Source organism: Dama dama, chromosome 5 (genome assembly GCF_033118175.1).
Source record: "Dama dama isolate Ldn47 chromosome 5, ASM3311817v1, whole genome shotgun sequence".
Lineage (NCBI taxonomy): Eukaryota > Metazoa > Chordata > Mammalia > Artiodactyla > Cervidae > Dama > Dama dama.
Window position 1 is genome coordinate 80,467,912 of NC_083685.1, and position 22,734 is coordinate 80,490,645.

The following is a 22,734-nucleotide window of genomic DNA, read 5'->3' on the forward strand; positions in this document are numbered from 1 at the left end:
ATATAGTGTCAGAATCTTACATTACACTTCCATGCTCTAATCGTTTGGCCTTTTAAAACAATTATTTGTTTCTTTGTTTATTTGTTTATTTCTGGTTTCACTGGGTCTTCATTGCTGCTCACTGGCTCTCTCTAGCTGCGGTGAGCAGGGGCTACTTTCCAGCTGCAATGCCCGGGCTTCTCTTGCTGCAGAGTGCGTGCTCGAGGCATGAAGGCTTCAGTAGTTGAGGCTCATGGGCTCTAGAGCATAGGCTCACTGGTTGCAATGCACAGGGTCAGCTGCTCTGTGGCATGTAGGACCTTCCAGGACCAGGGATTAAACCCATGTCTCCAGGATTGGCAGACAGATTTTAACCACTGGACCACCTAGGAAGTTCCTCTTTTGGACTTTATACAGCTGTTTTTGTTGTGAACTTTGCTTCTAAATATGTTAAAAACCCTAAAATATAATGCTACTGCTTTTGATTATATTGTCAATTATCACTTAAAATTACTTTGGTAACAGAAAAAAAGCTTTCTTTACTCAAGTAATTTCCATTTCTGGTGCTCTTCATTTCTTTGTTTAAATTCAGAGGTCCAACTGGTATTATTTACCCTGTCTGAAGCATGCACTTTAACATTTCTTATAGTTCAGATCTGAAAATGTCTTAGTTTCACTGTATTTTTTAAAATATATTCTTGCTGATTATAAAATTTTAGGTTAATGTTTGCTTCTTTCAATCTTTTTAAAATGTTGCTATATTATCATTTCACTTGTATTGTTTCCAGTGAGAAACCTGATTTCATCCTTTCCTTTGTGCCTCTAAATTTAATTACTTTTTTTTTCACTGCCAGTTTAAGATATTTTGTTTCCCATTGGTTTTAAGCAATTTGATTATGATGTACTTTGATGTTTCCTTCATGTTTCATGTGCTTATAGTTCACTAAACTTCTGGATCCATGGGCTTAAAGCTTTTATCAAGTTTGGAAAGTATTTACTTTTTCCTTCCCATCCCCTTCTTCAAGGACTCCAGATAGCTGTACATTAAGCTACTTCAAGTTGTTTCATAGTTTTGGAATTCTATTCTCTATGTTCATATTTTGAATAGTTTCTATAGCTAATGCCTTCAAGTCCATTAATTCATTAATTAATCCTTTCTTCTGCAGTATCTAGTCTGTCATTCATGCCATCCAGTGTATTCTTCATTTCAAATATAGTTAGTTCATTCTCAAGAAGTTCAGTATGAATTTTTGGTATCTTCCTTATCTCTATTCAACTTTTGAACAGATGAAATGTAGTTATAAAAACTGAGAAAAATATTTTCTCCTCTAATTGTCACATGAGAAACTAGTTGTCTTTTTAAAGCCATACAAATATGTCCAAAAATGTAAAACAAGTTTTCTCATCAAATATTATTTTGTTTTAGAAAAAGTGACTATTCATAGAAATGTAATTTATGTTAATATGCAATTAGTTTACTATAAGTAAATTAATTTTTTAAATGTTTTCATTTCTAATTCATAAAATATCAATAGATATAACTCACATTGAAAAAAAAAAAACAGTTCTTGCTCAAATCAACTGCTTACTCTCCTCCGTATTGGTTATCTCTTCTTGCCTCTTTGCATGCCAGTTAATCTCTGAATGAATAACAGATAATGTAACCTTAGCTTTGTTGGGTGCTGGATATTTCTGTAATCTTTTTATTTTTTTCTCAGTTTCATTTACTTATTTATTTTACTTTACAATATTGTATTGGTTTTGCCATACATTGACATGAATCCGCCATGGGTGTACATGTGTTCCCCATCCTGAACCCCCCTCCCACCTCCCTCCCCATCCCATCCCTCTGGGTCATTCCAGTGCACCAGCCCCGAGCATCCTGTCTCATGCATCGAACCTGAACTGGCCATTCGTTTCACACGTGATAAATATACATGTTTCAAAGCCATTCTCCCACATCATCCCCTCCCTTACCCTCTCCCACGTGGTCCAAAAGACTGTTCTACACATCTGTGTCTCTTTTGCTGTTTCCCATACAGGGTTATCGTTACCATCTTTCTAAATTTCATATATATGCGTTAGTATACTGTACTGGAGTTTTTCTTTCTGGCTTACTTCACTGTGTATAATAGGCTCCAGTTTCATCCACCTCATTAGAACTAATTCAAATATATTCTTTTTAATGGCTGAGTAATATTCCATTGTGTATATGTACCACAGCTTTCTTATCCATTCGTCTGCTGATGGGCATCTAGGTTGCTTCCATGTCCTGGCTATAATAAACAGTGCTGCGATGAACATTGGGGTACACGTGTCTGTTTCAATTCTGGTTTCCTCGGTGTGTATGCCCAACAGTGGGATTGCCAGGTCATATGGCAGTTCTATTTCCAGTTTTTTAAGAAATCTCCACACTGTTCTCCATAGTGGCTGTACTAGTTTGCATTCCCACCAACAGTGTAAGAGGGTTCCCTTTTCTCCACACCCTCTCCAGCATTTATTGCTTGTAGACTTTTGAATAGCAGCCATTCTGACTGGCATGAAATGGTACCTCATTGTGGTTTTGATTTGCATTTCTCTGATAATGAGTGACGTTGAGCATCTTTTCATGTGTTTGTTAGCCATCTGTATGTCTTCTTTGGAGAAATGTCTATTTAGTTCTTTGGCCCACTTTTTGATTAGGTCGTTTATTTTTCTGGAATTGAGCTGCAGGAGTTGCTTGTATACTTTTGAGATTAATTCTTTGTCTGTTATTCATTTGCCATTATTTTCTCCCATTCTGAGGGCTGTCTTTCACCTTGCTTATAGTTTCCTGTGTTGTGCAGAAGCTTTTAATTTTAATTAGGTCCCATTTATTTTTGCTTTTATGTCCAATATTCTGGGAGGTGGGTCATAGAAGATCCTGCTGTGGTTTATGTCGGAGAGTGTTTTGCCTATGTTTTCCTCCAGGAGTTTTATAGTTTCTGGTCTTACATTTAGATCTTTAATCTATTTTGAGTTTATTTTTGTGTATGGTGTTAGAAAGTGTTCTAGTTTCATTCTTTTACAAGTGGTTGACCAGTTTTCCCAGCACCACTTGTTAAAGAGGTTGTCTTTTTTCCATTGTATATTCTTGCCTTCTTTGTCGAAGACAAGGTGTCCATAGGTACATGGATTTATCTCCGGGCTTTCTATTTTGTTCCATTGATCTATATCTCTGTCTTTGTGCCAGTACCATACTATCTTTTGATGACTGTGGCTGTGTAGTAGAGACTGAAGTCAGGTAGGTTGATTCCTCCAGTTCCATTCTTCTTTCTCAAGATTGTTTTGGCTATTCGAGGTTTTTTGTATTTCCATACAAATTGTGAAATTATTTGTTCTAGTTCTCTGAAAAATACCATTGGTAGCTTGACAGGGATTGCATTGAATCTATAGATTGCTTTGGGTAGTATACTCATTTTCACTATATTGATTCTTCCAATCCATGAACACGGTATATTTCTCCATCTATTTGTGTCCTCTTTGATTTCTTTCAGCAGTGTTTTATAGCTTTCTATATAAAGGTCTTCTGTTTCTTTAGGTAGATATATTCCTAAATATTTTATTCTTTTCGTTGCAATGGTGAATGGAATTGTTTCCTTAATTTCTCTTTCTGTTTTCTCATTGTTAGAATACAGGAGTGCAAGGGATTTCTGCTGGACATTTTTGTAATTTTTGTAAACTTATGAGTTTTCTTCAGCTCTGCTCTAGACTACTGTTAGGTTACCTGGAAACAATTCGATTCTTTCAGTCTTGCTTTTATTTGTTAGATGGGTCTGGAGTAATGTCCATTCTAGGACTGTTCTCCACTAGGGAGGCAAAAATTTCCTGTGTAGTTCATTCAATGCCCCATGGATTAGAAGTTACCACTACAGTGATGGGAACAACACAATTACTGGCCCTGTACCAGGCACCAGGCACCACTCCCTCTAAGCCTTCCCAGATGGTCCTTCCCCCAACCTCAGTTAGCTTTCTTTACATGCATGCCCCCATTCAATACTCTGCAGAATATTTGAAGAGTGTGTGTCAGGCACTGAGTTGTGTCCGACTCTTTGCAACCCCATGGACTGTAGCCCGCCCAGCTCCTCTGTCCATGGGATTCTCCAGGCAAGAACACTGGAGTGGGTTGCCATGCCCTTCTCATATTTGAAGAGAATGCCTTCCAAATCTCTGGAATTCTTTGTACAGATCTCTCTTCTGGTGTTCTGTCCACTGCACTCTAGGTGTGCTGGTCCTCCTGGACAATCAGCACTGTCTCCTCAACTCAAGGAGTTAGCCAGACTGTTGCATTTCTGCCTGCATGTGTTATGGCCTGAAAACTCTCTCAAGGTTAAGTGAGGCAATCACAGGTCTGATTTATTTCCTGTCTCTCAGGCATTGCTTTCATTTGTTGCCTCAGGTCTGGTGTCTAGGAAATGTTTTCCTTTTTGGTTGTTATCGAAAAAAGGGTTATCACTATTATGCCATAACTGGAAACACATATCTCAAATCAAACCAACAGATTATGGTGTAACAGAGGGAAATAAAATTTACTGATATGGTTCCAGATTTCATGCTACAAATTACATTTAACAAACAAGCACTTGTTCAATTTTGGGGTAATATCAAAGATGATTCACAATTATCTAAAAGTGCTTTTTAAAGTGTTCCTCCCTAAAAAAAAAGTAGATTAGGGCTGCCAGGAACTGGGTGGGAATGGGAAGTGATTGCTAATAAGTACAGTGTTGCTTTGTGGGGTGATGAAAATGTTCTGTAGAATGCCCTGGCAGCAGTGGTTAAGATTTTGTGCTTCCAGTGTGGGAGCACAGGTTTGCTCCCTCGTTGCGGAACTAAGATTCCACATGCCATGAGGCATGGCCAAAAAAAGTTAAAAAGAAAAAAAAAAAAAGTTCTGAAGTTAGATACAGTGATAGCTGTAGAACTCAATGAATATACTAAAATCTACTGAATTCTACACTTATTTATAAGATGAATTTTATGGTATGGTTCCCTGGTGGTTCAGATGACAGGAAGATCCCCTGGAGAAGGGCATAGCTACCCACTCCAATCTTGCCTGGAGAATTCCATGGACAGAGGAGCCTACAGGGCTACAGTGCATGGGGTCGCAAAGAGTTGCACCTGAGTGCACAACTAACACTTTCACTTTCATGTGGTATGTGAACTGTAGATCACTGTAAAAAGCTTTTTCTAACTACATATGAAATGCAAAATCCATTAGGCCAGATTTTGTATATATACTTCAACCCAAACAACTTATTACAGTAAATTGAAAAGCCATACATTATGAAGTGTTTTACAATATGTTTTCTCACCAAGTATTATTTTGCTTTAGAAAAAGTTATTCTTCAAGAAAATGTTACTTATGCTAATATGTAATAGGCTTATTATTCAAGTAAATTAACAAAAATTTCAAAGTTTTTGTTTTAATTTCTAATTCAGAAAATATCACCAGATAAAACCATATAAAGAAAAATTCTTTGGATTTCCCAATAAAATTTAAGAGTATAGAGTCCTGATGCCATATAATTTGAGAACTGACAGTCTATGCCAACATACTATGCCAGAGATTCCATACTGGTATAACATCTTAACAGATATAAAATATAGTATTTAACAAAAGTAGTTAATGAAAAATGCTAAGAAGGTATGTAAACCCACACTAAAGTTTGTTACTTAATTGCATGTCTTACTTGGAAGTCTCTGGCAAGCCAGCTGAAAGTTCCAGAAACACAGATAAGTAGTAACCACGAACAACTCCATTTCCATCCTCAAAAAAACAAAAAGAAAAAGATGTTATATACACAGAAACTCCAATCAATTTAAATGTAAAAATGTAAGCCACAATGAAACAAACAAAATATAGGACAGTATCTGATATTTGGATTGAGAAGTAGTTTTAAGTTTAAAAGCAGTAAGAGAGCTGATAAAAAGACCAAGAGTCTACAAACTACTTTTCTACATAAAGATAGAAGCATAAAAGCATACAAACAAAGGAAAATATCAACTACTCTGAAAAGAGTTAGGAGTTTCAACACAAACAGAACTCTTAAAAAATGAGCCTCCAAGAAAAATAAAAACCCCAAAGAAGTATACCAAAAAAATGAAAAGTCTCAACTTCACTAGGAAGTTGAGGAAGGAGACAAAAAAACAAAGGAGATAATATTTAAGATTAAAAAGGAGTAAAATAGAAAAAGGTAACACTTGATGTTGAAAGTAATTAAATATAATTTCTATGTTTCATAAGTCAGGATTCCATATAAGATTCTCTCTGGAGATTTAAAGTTTCTCATATTTCTATTACAGAGATTTTATGAATAAAATTGTTCCCTTTTGTATTTCTCAAGGACTGGGTGAGATTACGTCTGTTAAAACTACATGTATAAGCACACTTGCCCAACCAGACTGTGAGGGCTGAGGGCAGGAATGTATCTACAGAAGCATACAGCTACTTCTGAACCCCTTTATTTCCAGGCTACTTGTTCTCAAAGGTCGTGATGCAGCATTCAAGGTTTGACATGATAATCACTCAGTAAATACAATACTACAGAAAGATGAATAATCACTTAAGGGAAAAGAGCTGGACACAAAAGATTATATGTTGTATAATCCCATGATATGAAATTCTGAAAAAGTACAAGTATACTGACAAAAACAGATCAGTGGTCGCAGAGGGGCCAGGAAGGGAGAAAAAAGGATAAGCTGAAAAGGGTAAATCAGATAACTTCGGAGGGTGATAAAACTCATGACTATGATAATGATTGTGCAACTGTACGTATCTGTCAAAATGTGCTATATTTAGTTATTATGAAATATAAATTATATAGCAAATTACACCGATTGTTAAAAATCAACCAACATCCTTGTGCAAATAACTGGAGTTTCTTTCTTTTTTAAAATTTGTTTCTAAAACAACTTCCCTGGAATACAATCAATTAATAAAAGGTAGTAAACATTTTTTATTCCTGATTTCTATCACATAATAATACTAGAAATTTCTCTTTGACCTAATTTTTAATTTTAAGGAACAAGATTTTTATAATTTCTATCAATGCACCATCTGTACCTCTAACAAAATTCTTGCTTTAAGAATTTTCAATAGGCATTGTGGCAGTCACAATGCCAGCACAGGCACAATGGCAGCATAGTTTTTAAAACTCTCAAAATCTGAATGTAAAACAACAATCGAACATCAAAACCAAAAGCTCACAAACAACATTTACTACAAAACCAGGTAACAGGTTATCTCCACAACCCCCAAAACATAAGCAGATAAAGACAGACCAACTATAATCACAAAGACCTGCCTTTTATCAACACTGTAGGAGAAAGGAGAGAGACGCAATGGGACATCTAATGGACCAGAAAACAGGAAAACCACAAAATGGTCAAGAGTTAGTCACTGAAAAGCATGATAAGCCTCAGGACACTAGAAACTGCAAAAAACTTGCTCAATATAATACCAACTGAGTATAAAAACTAAATGCACTCTAGTCACTCTAAACTCTTAAAAACGAGTATCCAGGGTCTTTTAGGACAGGTCTAAAGATTGCAAAGCAACTGCTAAGAGGAAAATAAAAGATAAATAGCACAGAAATAATACAAGCAAATTAAGAAAAAGGTCCAGATTACAAGGAGAGAAGAACCAGGAAATCTCTCAGAAAGCAAAGCATCAGATTTCTGATTGACATATCACTCTGGTTATACACATGCAAAAGAATGAAGCTAGACCCCTCCATCATACAAAAATTAACTCAAAATATATTAAAGATCTAAGTCTTAAAAGTTATAAAAGTCCAAGAGGAAAATCTAAGCAAAAAGCTCCATGATAATGGAGTTGGTAAGAATTTCCTTCATACGAAACCAAAAGCAAAAACAGACAAACTGGACTACAACAAAATTTAAAATTTCTGTCCATCAAAGGTCATGACCAACAGAGCAAAAAGATAACTTAAAAATGAGAAAATATATGTAAATGATATATCTAGTAAGGGGTCAATATCCAGAATGTGGAGGCTTCCCTGGTGGCTCAGACAGTAAAGACTTTGCCTACGATTCAGGAGACCTGGGTTTGATTTCTAGATCAAGAAGATTGCCCAGAGAAGGGAATGACTACCACTCTATCACTCCTGCCTGGGAAATTCCATGGACAGAGGAGCCTGGTGGGCTACAGTCCACACGGTTGTAAAGAGTCGGACTTGATTGAGCAACTAACACTTTCACATCCAGAATATATAAACTCCTACAACTCTAAAACAACAAAAAACTAGATTAAAAAATCAGCAAAGGACTTGAATACACACTTCTCTAAAAGGGATATACAAATGTCCAAAAAGGACATGAAAAAATGCTCAAAAACACCACTAGGGTACATAAATCAAAACCACAATGCCCATTAGTATGGTTATGCTGTTTTCTACAGTAGTTGCACCATTTTACATTCTCATCAGCAGTGCACAAGGGTTCAAACTTTTCCATATCTTTGTCAGCACTTTTTGTTTTCTGTTTCTTTGGTAATAACAATACTGGCTTTAGAGTATGAAGGATATAAATAATTTTCAACACACAGAAATTCAGGAAATACGGTTTCCATTAACCTTTCCAGGAGAATTTACTAGAAAACAAGCTCTGAACCCTCACAGCTGTCCAGACACAGCAGAGGGAAATGAGAGTATATGCAAAATCATTTTTAAACATTTCTCAGTAACTGATGGTAGAATTTCTCAAGTTGATGGTAGAATTGAGTTCCCCTCCTGAAATTCTTTTTATAGAGCAAATGAATGATTCATTATGATATATTACAATTCTCTTATTTCCTATGGCTTCAAAAAGTAGGTTCCCAGAGTATAAGAAATGAGTTATAGGTATAATATAAAGAAGTTTAAAAAATTATATAATTCTGAATTTGAATTATAAGTGTTAGTGTGATCTCATGAGTTATTTTATTTTTTAAAAAATATATACAGGGACTTCCATGGTGGTCCAGTGGCTGGGAATCTGCCAGTCAATGCAGGGGCCGGGTTCAATCCCTCATCTGGGAAGATGCCACATGATGAGAAGCAACTAGGCCCAATTGCCCATGCTCTAGAGCCCAGGTATCACAACTACTGAAACCCATGAGCACCTAGAGCCTGTGCTTCCCACAAGAAAAGCCATCACAATGTGAAGCTCACGAACTGCAATGAGGAGAAGTCCCTGCTCACAGCAACTAGAAAAACCATGCACAGCAATGAAGACAAAGAAAGTTCAGCCAAAAATAAGTAGAATTAAAAAAAAAAAAAAAAACTACATATATATATGTGTCAAAAAACCCCCCAAAAACAGGGAGAACAAGATGGTGGAGGAGTAGGAGGACATGGAGAACATTTCTCCATGGATGCATCAGGAATACACCTTCAGACAGAGAGGTGCACACAGAACACCAGCTGAGAGCAAATAGGAGTACCTGACCAGCGGAAAAGAATATATAGAATCACACAAAACTCAGTAGGATGAAGGACCTACGGGGAAAAACAGGAGTGTTATTAGGACTGGATCTGCCCTGGGCAGGTTTGGGAACTGAAGCAGGCGTCCGATACCCACATCGGGGTAACTGTCAGAGTCAGAGGAGAAACATTTAAGACTGAGAGTGAAACAGCTGATCTACGGCAGCCTAAATGGAATGAGAATCAGACAGTCCTTGCAGCAGCCATATATACCCTGGACAGGGACGCAGGTCCCCGAGAAGGCGGACCAGCTGGGAGCTGGACCTTAGGGATTGTGGAGCAAACCCAGAACAAGGCCTGCTGTTGACTGTGGAGAGACTGACCGAGAGGACGTGAGGGAAGAGATGTGGTGGCAAATGCCTGTGAAGCAAAGGCGGGCAGCCATGGAAGCAAGGCGATACTGCAGGGTCATGCGTAGGGGGTGGAGCCATCACCATAGCCTCTCAGACCACACATGCCAGCATGGGCAGATGAACAATAGAAAGGCTGGCCCATTAATTGCCTGACGCACTGAACTACAGAGTAGGACCCCATGCAGAGTGCCCCTTTAAGTGACTGACCCTGCAATCTACAGAGTAGGACCCCACCCAGGGTGCCCCTTTAAGTGCCTGACACGCAGATCTACAGATTAGGACCCCAGTCAGGGGGGCCCCTCTATGTGCCTACGTGTGTGATGAACAGAGAAGGACCCCAGGCAAGGGAGCCCTCTAAGCACCTGAACAGGCAGAGCTACACAGAAAGACTAGCGAAAGAGGCCTTCTGATCGCCAGTTACCAGAAGCTTGGAAAAAGACTGATAGGGCCATAACTCCAGCACTAAGGCAGTCCGTGTCCCTGCACACTTGGCACCACCCGGGTCCCTGTAAGCCAAGCAGCTGCACCAGCTTCACACTGAATGCTCACTGGGGCAGAGCTGCCACAGGCAAAAAAAAAAAGTCTTGAGTCTATGCACGCGGGATTGCTTTGGTCGTGTCCAACTCTTTGTGACCCTGTGGACTGTGGTCTGCTAGGCTTCTCTCTGTGTGTGGGGGGGGTGGGGCGGGGACGGGGGGGGTTCTCTTGGCAAGATTACTAGAGTGTATTGGCCAATACTGGCTGCCATACCCTTCTAGAGCACTATATTCCCTTCTTCCCTAGCCGCTAACTCCGCTGAGTACCTGATGCTGCCAGAATCCCTGCAACCTAAGCAGCTGCACCACCTCCACACCTGGCCCTCACAGGGGCAAACCCAAGTCCTCCAGGGCAGCCTCAGGAGCAAAGGTCAGTGGACGACCCACATGCAGAGGTGGAAATAAAACCACAACTGAAACCCAGGGGCAGTTCGGCTAAGGAAGAAGATCCAAAACCTTCCCACCAGCTATACAAGCTGCAGGTTAAATTCAAGTGATCAACTATGCAGACTCTGTGGCTACGGAATATATAAAAAGACATCAAGAGGTCCCACAAAAGAAAAGGCACTAGTTCTGATGCTGTGGACATTGGAGGCAACAACACACAGGAGTAGGACCCGATTAGTATCTGAGTTGCTCCCACAGCAGGTCCAGAGACCAGCACAGGGTTGGGACGGCACCCTAGGGAGGTGAGGTGGACAGTGACTCCCAGGCGATGGAAAGGATCCTGACAGCAGTGACTCAAGAGAAACATTTATTCTTTTGTTTTGACATGTTCTGTGGTTTCTTTTGGATTTTTTTTTCTTTTCTTTCTTCCTTCCACCCCCTACCCCCCCATCCCCCAATCCTGGGCCTCCGTGTAGCTGTCAATTTTATTGGCACGATGAAATCTAATCAAACTTTTGAGGTTTTTTTTCCCTTCTTTTTTCAATCACACTCTTTACAGTTGTTATAAACCTCTGCCTCTACGTTGGGCTTTTGCAGTTCTATGGAGTTACTTTTTCTTTCCTCTTCCTTTTTTTCTTTTTTTAATCTTTAATTTTAACTTTTTAAACCTATTATTATTTTTTCTATATTTATTCCTTTGTTTGCTTTTCTTACTGTTCTTTTCTCCATGCATTTAATCTTTAATGTATACAAATCTTCTTTATCTACCTCTATTTAGCTTTGCAAACCTATTCTTTCTTTCCTTCCTTTCCTCTCAACGTATTTGATAGTTTTGTTTTCATTGCTTTATTCTTCAGTGGGCACCTTGCTTCAGTTTTGTTTTCCAGTTTGTGCTTTAGTTTGTTTTGTTCTTAACTGGTAGATATAATTTTTGGTTTTCTTTGTTCACCAGGTCAATCTACTATACTTTATTTTTGCTGGACTGTTTTGATTTTTGCTTATGGATGTGTACGTATATGTGTATAATCCATTATTTTTATTATTATTTGCCCCATTTTGTAACTGTCATTTTTCTGGGGTTGATCTTTGGTTTCTTGTTCTTGGGTACGTGTTTAAATTTCATTTAACGCCATGACAAACCACTGGTGGAATATTCGTTCCTGACCAGGGATCAAGTCCTGAGCCTTTGGAGTGGGAACACTGGCTCCAAGACCCTAGGCTACCAGAGAACTAAACCTAAGGAGTAACAAATAGAGAGAACTCCCACAAAGGAAACCACTTGAATACAAGACCTGGCAACACCCAACTACCAGTAGCACCCTGATCAGGACTCCACAGGCAAACAACAAACAAAACAAAAACACAAACCCAGTCATCAACAGACAGAATTACCAACTCACTCAGCCTTGTCCATCAGAAGAAAAACAAAAAAAAAAAACTCAGCATAAATATCACCCTATACAAACCACTGGACCAACTGTAGGGAGGCAAACCAAAAGTAATCTTGAATTCAACCTTGAAGCCTGGGAAAAGGAGACCTCAAGCACAGTTAGTTTAAAAAAATAATGAAAAGGCAGAGAAATAATGCACAAATGAAGGAACAAACTAGAAACACAGAAGTCCAAATAAATGAAGAAGAAATAGGCAAACTACCTGAAAAAGAATTCAGAATAATAACAGTAAAGATGATCAAAAACCTTGAAAACAGAATGGAGAAAAGGCAAGAATCAATTAACGAAGACCTACAAGAATTAAAGAATAAACATACAGAGACAAACAACACAATTACTGAAATTAAAAATACTCTGGAAGGAATCAATTGCAGAATATCTGAAGCAGAACAACAAATCGTGAACTGGAAGATAAAATGGTGAAAATAATTTCTGAAGAGCAAAATAAAGTAAAAAGAATGAAAACAACTATGGATATAGTCTCAGAGACCTCTGGGGAAATATCAAACACACCAACATTCAAATTATAGGGGTCCCAGAAGAAGTGAGAAAGAAAGGGTATGAGAAAATTTTTGAAGAGATTATAGTTGAAAATTTCCCCAAAATGGAAAAGGAAATAGTCAAGTCCAAGAGGCTCAAGAGTCCCTTACAGGATAAAGCCAAGAAGAAACACGCCAAGACACATACTAATCAAACTAACAAAGATTAAACACAAAGAGAGAATATTAAAAGCAGCAAGGGAGAAGCAACAAAGTAATATACAAGGGAAACCCCACAGGTTTAACAGCGGATTTGTCAGGAGAAACTCTGCAGGCCAGAAGGGAATGGCAAGATATATTTAAAGTACTGAAGGGGAAAAATCTACAACCAAGATTATTCTACCCAGCAAGGATTCCATTCAAAATTGATGGGAGAAATCAAAAGCTTTTCAGACAAGTAAAAGATAACCACCAAACCAGCTTTACAACAACTGTTAAAGGGACTTATATAGTCAAGAAATACAAGAGAAGAAAAAGATCTACAAAATCAAACCTAAAACAATGAAGAAAATGGCAATGTGTGTCTGTGTTAGTCACTCAGTCCTGTCCAACTCTTTGAGAGCCCATGGACTGTGGCTCACCATGCTCTTCTGTCCATGGGATTCTGCAGGCAAGAATCCTGGAGTGGGTTGACATTTCCTTCTCCAAAGAAAATGGCAATAGGAACATATATATCAATAATTACTTTAAATGTAAATGGAGTAAATGCCCCAACCAAAAGACACAGGTAGGCTGAATGGATACAAAACCAAAACCCATATATATTCTGTCTACAAGAAACCCACTTCAGACCTAAAGGGGACGTGAGAGGATGGAAAAATATATTCCATGCAAATGAAAAGCAAAAGAAAGCTGGAGTAGCAATCCTCATATCAGACAAATGAGACCTTAAAATAAAGAAGATTACAAGAGATAAGGAAGGACACTACATAATGATCAAGGGATCAGTCCAAGAGGAAAATGTAACAATTGTAAATATCTAGGCACCCAACACAGGTGCACCTCAGTACATAAGACAAACACTAACAGACATAAAAGGAGAAAGTGACAGAAACACAGTAAAGTAGGAGACTTCAACAGCCCTCTCACAACAATGGACAGATCATCAAAACAAAATTAATAAGGAAACATCAGTCTTAAATGATACATTAGATGAGATGGGTCTCACTGATATCTTCAGGATATTCCATCCAAATGCAGAAGAATACACTTTCTTCTCAAGTACACATGGAACATTCTCCAGGATAGACCACATCTCGGGTGAAAAATCACATCTCAGTAAATTTAAGAAAACTGAAATCATATCAAGCATCTTTTCAGACCACAATGCTATGAGACTAGATATCAATTACAAGAAAAAAACTTAACAAACACATGGAGATCAAACAATACATTTCTAAATAACCAACAGATTACTGAAGAAATCATGAGGGAAATCAAAAAATTTCAAGAAACAAATGATAATGAAAACACGACAACTCAAAACCTATGGGATGGATCAAAAGCAGTTCTAAGAAGGAAGTTTAGAGCAATATAATCCCACCTCAAGAAACAAAGAAAACATCGAATAGACAACCTACATTTACACCTAAAACAATTGGAAAAAGAACAGAAAAACCCCAAAATTAGAAGAAGGAAATCATAAAGATCAGAGCAGAAATAAATGAAAAAGAAATGAAAAAACAGCAAAGATTAATAAAAGTAAAAGCTGGTTCTTTGAGAAGATAAACAAAATTGACAAACCTTTGGCCAGACTCATCAAGAAAAAAAGAGAGAAGAATCAAATCAACAAAATTAGAAATGAAAAAGAGGTTACAACAGACAATGCAGAAATACAAAGGATTATGAGAGACTATAATGAATGACTATATGGCAATAAAATGGATAACCTGGAAGAAATGGACAGATTCTTAGAAAAGTTCAATCTTCCAAGACTGAACCAGGAAGAAATAGAAATTATGAACAACCCAATTACAAGCAGTGAAATTGAAGCTGTGATTAAAAATCTCCCTAAAAACAAAAGCCCAGGACCAGATGGCTTCACAGGAGAATTCTATCAAACATTCAGAGAAGAGATAATGCCTATTCTTCTAAAACTCTTTCAAAAAATTACAGAGGAACACTTTCAAACTCATTCTATGAGGCCACCATCACCCTGTTACCAAAACCAGACAAAAACAACACAAAAAAGAAAACTACAGGCCAATATCACTGATGAACACAGATGCAAAAATCCTCAACAAAATCTTAGCAAACAGAATTCAGCAACACATCAAAAAGCTCATACACCATGATCAAGCTGGGTTTATTCCAGGGATGCAAGGATTCTTCAATATATACAAATCAATCAATGTGAACTATATTAAAAAACTGAAAGATAAAAACCACATGATCATCTCAATAGATGCAGAAAAAGCCTCTGACAATATTCAGCACCCATTTAAGATTAAAACTCTTAAAAAAGTGGGCACAGAATGAACCTACCTCAACATAGTAAAGGCCATATATGATAAGCCTACAGCAAACATTCTCAATGGTGAAAAACTGAAAGCATTCCGCCAAAGATCAGGAACAAGACAAGGGTGTCCACTTTCACCACTATTATTCAACATAGTTTTGGAAGTCCTAGCTAGAGCAATCAGAGAAGAAAAAGAAATAAAAGAAATCCATATCAGAAAAGAAGTAAAGCTCTCACTGTTTGCAGAGGACATGATACTGTACACAGAAAATCCTAAAGATACTATCAGAAAATTACTAGAGCTGATCAGTGAATTTAACAAGGATACAAGTCGCAGGATACAAAATCAATACACAGAAATCACTTGCTTTTCTATATACAAATAATGAAAAATCAGAAAGAGAAATTAAGGAATCAATCCCATTCACCACTGCAAGAAAAGGAATTAAATATCTAGGAATAAACATACCTAAGGAGACAAAAGAACTGTACACAGAAAATTATAAGACACTGATGAAACAAATCAGAGATGACATAAACAGATGGAGAGAGATTCCATGTTCCTGGGTAGGAAGAATCAATATTGTGAAAATGACTATACTACCAAATGCAATCTACAGGTTCAATTAAACCCCTATCAAATTACCAATGGCATTTTTCACAGAACTTGAACAAAAAATGTCACAATTCACATGGAAACACAAAAGACCCCAAATATTCAAAGTCATCTTGAGAAAGAAGAATGGAGCTGGAGGAATCAACCTTCCTGATTTCAGGTTATACTACAAAGCTACAGTCATCAGGACAGTATGGTACTTGCACAAAAAACAGAAATATAGACCAATGGAACAAGACAGAAAGCCCAGAAATAAACCCATGCACCTATGGGTACCTTCTTTTTGACAAAGGAGGCAAGAATATACAATGGGGCAAAGAAAGCCTCTTCAATAAATGGTGCTGGGAAAACTGGACAGCTACATGTAAAAGAATGAAATGAGAGCACTTCCTAACACCATACACAAAGATAAACTCAAAATGGATAAAGACCTAAATTTAAGACCGGAAACTATAAAACTCTTAAGAGGAAAACATAGGCAGAACACTTGATGACACAAAGCAAGATCCTCTATGGCCCACCTCCTACGGTAACAGAAATAAAAACAAAAGTAAACAAGTGGGACCTGATTAAGCTTAAAAGCTTTTGCACAGCAAAGGAAACTATAAGCAAGGTGAAAAGACAACCCTCAGAATGGGAGAAAATAGCAAATGAAACTGACAAAGGATTAATTTCCAAAATATACAAGCAGCTCATACAACTCAATGCTAGAAAAACAACCCAATCAAAAAGTGGGAAAAAGACCTAAACAGACATTTCTTCAAAGAAGACATACAGATGGCTAATACACACATGAAAAGATGCTCAACAATGCTCATTATTAGAGAATTTTCCCTGATGCTGGGAAAGATTGAAGGCAGGAGGAAAAAGGGACAACAGAGGATGAAATGGTTGGATAACATCACCAACTCAATACACATGAGTTTGAGTAAGTTCCGGAAGTTGCTGATGGACAGGAAAGCCTCGCATGCTGCAGTTCATGGGGTCACAAAGAGTTGGACACGACTGAGTGACTGAACTGAAGACAAATGCAAATCAAAACTACAATGAGATGCCACCTCACACTGGTCAGAATGGCCATCATCAAAAAGTCTACAAACAATAAATGCTGGAGAAGGGGTGGAGAAAAGGGAATGCTCTTGCACTGCTGGTGGGAATGTAAATTGATAGGCGACTAATGGAAGATGGTATGAAGATTCCTTAAAAAACTAGGAATAAAACCGCCATATGACCCAGCAATCCCACTCCTAGGCATATACCCTGAGGAAGCCAAAATTGAAAGAGACACATGTATCCCATTGTTCATTACAGCTATATTTAAAAATAGCTAGAACATGGAAGCAACATAGATGTCCACTGACAGATGAATGGATAAAGAAGTTGTGGTACATATACACAATGAAATATTACTCAGCCATAAAAAGGAACACATTTGAGTCAGTTCTGATGAGGTGGATAAATCTAGAGTGTGTTATAGAGAGTGAAGTAAGTCAGAAAAAAAGATAAATATCATATACTAATGCATATATACGGAATCTAGCAAAATGGTACTTAAGAATTAAAAGCAATGGAGAAACAGACATAGAGAATTGGCTTACGGACATGGGGAGAGGGGAGGAGAGGGTGAGATGTATGATCAGAGTAACATGGAAACACTTACATTACCATATGTAAAATAGATAGCCAACAGGAATTTACTGTATTTCTCAAGAAACCCAAATAGGAGCTCTGTAGCAACCCAGAGGGATGGGACGGGGAGGGAGATGAGAGGGAGGTTCAAAAGGGAGGGGACATATATACGCCTATGGCTGATTCATGTTGAGGTTTAACAGAAAACAATAAAATTCTGTAAAGCAATTATCCTTCAATTAAAAAAAAAAAAAAACACAAAAAACACACTAGGGTGGTCCACTGGTTAAGAAGCCACCTTTCAATGCAGGCGTCATGGGTTTGATATCTGGCCATGGAACTAAGACAACTTAGCTGTCCATGCTTCAGGACAACTAAGCCTGCACCCCCAACTAGAGAAAACCCATGCACCACAACAAAGAACCAACACAGCCAAAAAAGAACAACAAACAAAACCTATAAATGTATAACATCAAGAATGAAGCAGGACTCTGGGTGATAATGTGTCAGTATAAATTCATCAAATGCAACAAACACGCCACTCTGTACAGGACATGTTGATGGTTGGGGAGACTGTGCATGTGTGGGGTCAGAAGGTATTTTCCACTCAACCTCTGTATTTTCCACTCAATTTTGCTGTTGAACCTAAAACTGCTAAAACTCAACTGAACCTAAAACTCAATTTTGCTGTTAAACCTAAAGTTGCTCTAAAAAATAAAGTGTATTAAATAAATTTTTAAATACATACATACATATTAATCCCCCTTCGCAAACCTCCACATACATTTACCCATGTTATTTGCTAGTTTTGTTCATGAAGAAAGCCTCTAAACATTGACCAACCTGGTAGAAATGAGCACCCCTCACACTCAGTTTGGTCCTGAAATACAATTCTGCCACTAAAAGAAATCAGGGCTTTTTGGATAAAAAGACCAATTTCAAGTAGGACATATATAAGACTAGAACATCTTATCACAGAAGACAGCAAGAAAGCTAACTACTACAGTCACTAGTAGATGATTTATTAGGGTCAGAGCAAAGTGACACAGAAGGCACAGTAAAGAGACTAAGTATAAACACATGAGTTCATAATATTTTAAAAAATCTAATTAATAACTTTCAGAGAATAAGGAAAATTGCTAAAACAAGAAAGAATCTTGCCTCTTTTATATGAACTGTAATACTGATAACTAAATAGGTAAAATGAGAATTGCTATTTTGCCACATCCAAAGAATTAACATATATGCAATGTGCACCAATATCACAAAAAGAGATACAACTAGATATAATGTGATGAAAGCATACACTACTGCTTATATTCCTGCTATAGGAACTGAGTACACATTTCATTGTATCACTGCACCGACCTGCCAATCTGCAGAAAATACACAGGTCAAAGAGACATATTGGAAAGCACCAAGAGAATGTAATCAGCATACATGTGGTTTCTTTGTAATCATTTTCTAAGCAAGAACTTAAAATTTTTCTTCTAAATATTTTTACTGAAATAAGATTCAGTAATATGCCAATGTTTACACTGTTTATACTTCATTTTTTTATAGTTTAGCAATATACCCTATAAAGAAACATAAAATTTTCATTACTTTCATTCCTTTCTCCACTAAAAAATTGAACCAGTGTATGACAGAACCCTGAAAGAAACATCTTAACTTCAAAATTTATGAGAAATAATGAAAAACTTACTGGGTAAACTTTTAACCGCCAACAAAGTCCTGAAACTTGAAGAGGCGGACTGTAAACAGGATCTGCTCTCTGGCGCAAAGTACTAAAATAAAAGAAAACCAACCAAATCCCAAGATCAAAACTGTTGTGAAGTTCCAACAGGCAAAACCAAAACCCAACCACTTATGTTACTTATTTGATGTCCTAGACCAGTAAATGAAGGTGACTAAAGAAGTCAAGAGTCCACTACATAAATGTGTATATACAAACATTCTGAAATAAAAGAAATTTTAATGATACAGAAATATTCAGCAGTATCTTTTAAGTTTCGGGTTAAAAAAAAAAAAAAAACCTCTCAATAAGTCTTGAATGTAACTACCACCTCATCAAGCAGTTTTTCAGCATTAAAGGGGTAAAGAAACGTGGGGAAAATCTGTTTATATTTTAGCAACAAAATTATTACATAAGAAAAAACAAAATAAATTGGAAGTGGTATAAATCTGGGCCTTACTTTGATGTGTTACTACCACCCCTTGGCATTTTCTCTTCCCCAGGCAAGACCTCATATTTTTTGTTCCCCACTTCCATGATACTGTTTAAGCCAAGTCCCTTTGGATCTTTGTGTTTTAAGATCTTGGTTTTTAATCTTACAGAAAAAGCAGTAAAAGCTAACAGACTTAGCATGCAAGTTACAAAACTTACAAATTTCTTGCACTAATGTCCTCTCATCTACAAAGTCTCACTTAGGACTGAGATAAATGGGCCCAAATGGACTTCTTCCCACCATTCTTGTTTCTGAGGATGGGTAGGAGGGCTCATCAATCTATCATCCCATTCACCTCACTTCATTAACAAAAGCTAAGTGGACTCTCTTCTTAAAAAAAAAAAAAGCGGGGGTTCCATTTCCAACACTAGAGAAGCAAGCTATCCAGAAGATATAAAACAATTCTGACAAACGACCTCTCTGTTTCTAACAGGAACCATGTTTCTTCTAAGACAACACACTGGTGACAAGAGTTCATTAGGTCTGTATCCAACCAAGGAGTGACACCTTCCTGGCTCTCACTTACATACACATACAAGAAACACTGAAGTTGTCGAACACTCTTACCTGAAATTCTCTAAAACAAAAGTAGCTGAATCATAAGATGGTACCAGTTCACTAAAAAGGAACAAAAATCAAATAAATTATTCGGCTTATTAAAGTTGAACATTTCATTGAGTTAAAAAAGTCAAGTCTCTCAACAATATCTTGAAAATTTTATTAATCTAAAATCAGTCCTTAAGAAGTGCTTCCCAGGTGACTCAGTGGTATAGAATCTGCCAGTGCTGGAGAGGCAGGAGACACGTGTTCAACCCCTGGGTCGGGAAGATCCCCTGGAGAAGGAAATGGCAACCCACTCCAGTATTCTTGCCCGGAGAAAACCCGTGGACAGAGGAGCCTGGCAGATTACCGTCCATGGGATGGCAGAGTCAGACACAACTGAGCGACTAAGCACAACACATACATGGAAACAGGAAAAGAAAAAAATCGGTGCTTAGGCTGGGAACCTGAAGTATGAAACATATAAACAGGTTTTAAAAAATCAAAAAGAAACAAAAGGAAACGATTTTATACTAAATCCCCAAACTTCCTCCTTCAGAACAAATTATGAGGAATACTGACAGACCCTAAATACTTTGATATTATTTACTAGAAAATAAATCTATATAACGTTATCGGTTCAGTTCAGTTGCTCAGTCGTGTCCGACTCCGCAACCCCATGGACAGCAGCACGCCAGACCTCCCTGTCCATCACCAACTCCCAGAGTTTACTCAAACTCATGTCCATTGAGTCAGTGATGCCATCCAACCATCTCATCTTCTGTCATCCCCTTCTCCTACCACCTTAAATCCTTCCCAGCATCAGGGTCTTTTCAAATGAGTCAGTTCCTTGCATCAGGTGACCAAAGTATTAAGAGTTTCAGCTTCAGCATCAGTCCTTCCAATGAATATTCAGGACTAATATCCTTTAGGATGGACTGGTTTGATCTCCTTGCATTCCAAGGGACTCTCAAGAGTCTTCTCCAACACCACAGCTCAATAACATCAATTCTTCTGTGCTCAGCTTTCTTTATAGTCCGACTCTCACATCCATACATGACTACTGGGAAAAAACACAGCTTTGAGTAGACAGACCTTTGCTGGCAAAGTAATGTCTCTGCTTTTTAATATGCTGTCTAAGTTGGTCATACCTTTTCTTCCAAGGAGCAAGTGTCTTTTAATTTCACAACTACATATGAGTTAAATTCACCCATCCTAGTCCATTTTAGGTCTCTGAGTCCTAAAATGTCGACGTTCACTCTTGCCATCTCCTGTTTGACCATTTCCAATTTGCCTTGATTCGTGAACCTGACATTCCAGGTTCTTATGCAATACTGCTATTTACAGCACTGGACTTGACTTCCATCACCAGTCACATCCACAACTGGGTGTTGTTTTTGCTTTGGCTCTGTTTCTTCATTCTTTCTGGGGTTATTTCTCCACTGATCTCCAGTAGCATATTGGGCACCTACTGACCTGGAGAGTCCATCTTTCAGGGTCCTATCTTTTTGCCTTTTCATACTGTTCATGGGGTTCTCAAGGCAAGAATACTGAAGTGGTTTGCCATTCCCTTCTACAGTATATAATGTCATAAGAATACATAATCACATAGGGGTCAAGCAAGATGATGAAATTAACAGTTTCTTGGCAAGGCAAGGTTACCTAGGGAAGTTTAGTTCCCAAAGAGAACTAAACCACATTTACAGGAGATAGGCAAAGGGACAGTCCATTTTCCTGTTAATTACTTTGCTTGCTCATGTCTGACTCTTTGCAACACTGGACTGTAGCCCGCCAGGCTTTAGTTTATGATAAGTATGTATAGTTAAACAGCTCACATCTTTTTCATAAGCGATATAAGATATAGTTTGTCTGGAAACTGTTAACTGTATAGCTAGCATCCTATTGTTAAGCACGCCTAACCATAGCCCTAGGCAGTTGTTCTCCTAGGTTAGAAGACTCGCAATCCTCATTCCTAGATTTTTTTGTCTAGTTAATCCTTACTGAGCAACTAACACTACTAACTATATTAATAATATGTTTTTGGCTGTAATTTTGTGCAACATCTGATCACACAAATATTGTTCAGTTCTCCCACTAAACATCCTTTATAATATCTATAGACTTCAACCAATTCCTAGTTGCCTGCTGATCTTCATACTGTTTCTTCCACCATGTCCTTAATATCCACTGTGATATAGTTCCTTCATTTCTCTTATTATTGTTTTGTTCTCAGGCCAGACTAATGCTGTCATATTTTTAATCAGTCATTAATAGCCAAAGGGCTCTGCAAAACACAAAATAACATAGGATGGAGATGACAAGGTTAACTTGCAACCATGTAAGGCAGAAAGCTTGCAAGCTAAAACAAGAAACTGAAAGTGTTAGCTGCTCAGTCATATCCAACTCTTTGCAGCCCCACGGACTGTAGCCCGCCAGGCTCCTGTGTCCATGGAATTCTCCAGGTAAGAATACTGGAGTGCGTAGCCACTCCCTTCTCCAGAGGATCTTCCCAACCTAG

General features: G+C 37.8%; 1 protein-coding gene across 3 annotated transcripts in view; it reads right to left on the bottom strand.

The window, feature by feature from the left end:
* The window catches only part of TRIM37 (tripartite motif containing 37), a 139,132-nt gene that overhangs the window by 86,337 nt on the left and 30,061 nt on the right, over positions 1-22,734 (bottom strand). For all 3 annotated transcript variants that reach the window (XM_061142644.1, XM_061142645.1, XM_061142643.1), the window contains exons 10-12: positions 20,244-20,294; positions 19,154-19,235; positions 5,688-5,764 (exon numbers count right to left, since the gene is read on the bottom strand). In XM_061142644.1, coding sequence (XP_060998627.1) covers positions 5,688-5,764; positions 19,154-19,235; positions 20,244-20,294 — 210 coding nt within the window. The remainder of the gene's footprint in view (positions 1-5,687; positions 5,765-19,153; positions 19,236-20,243; positions 20,295-22,734) is intronic.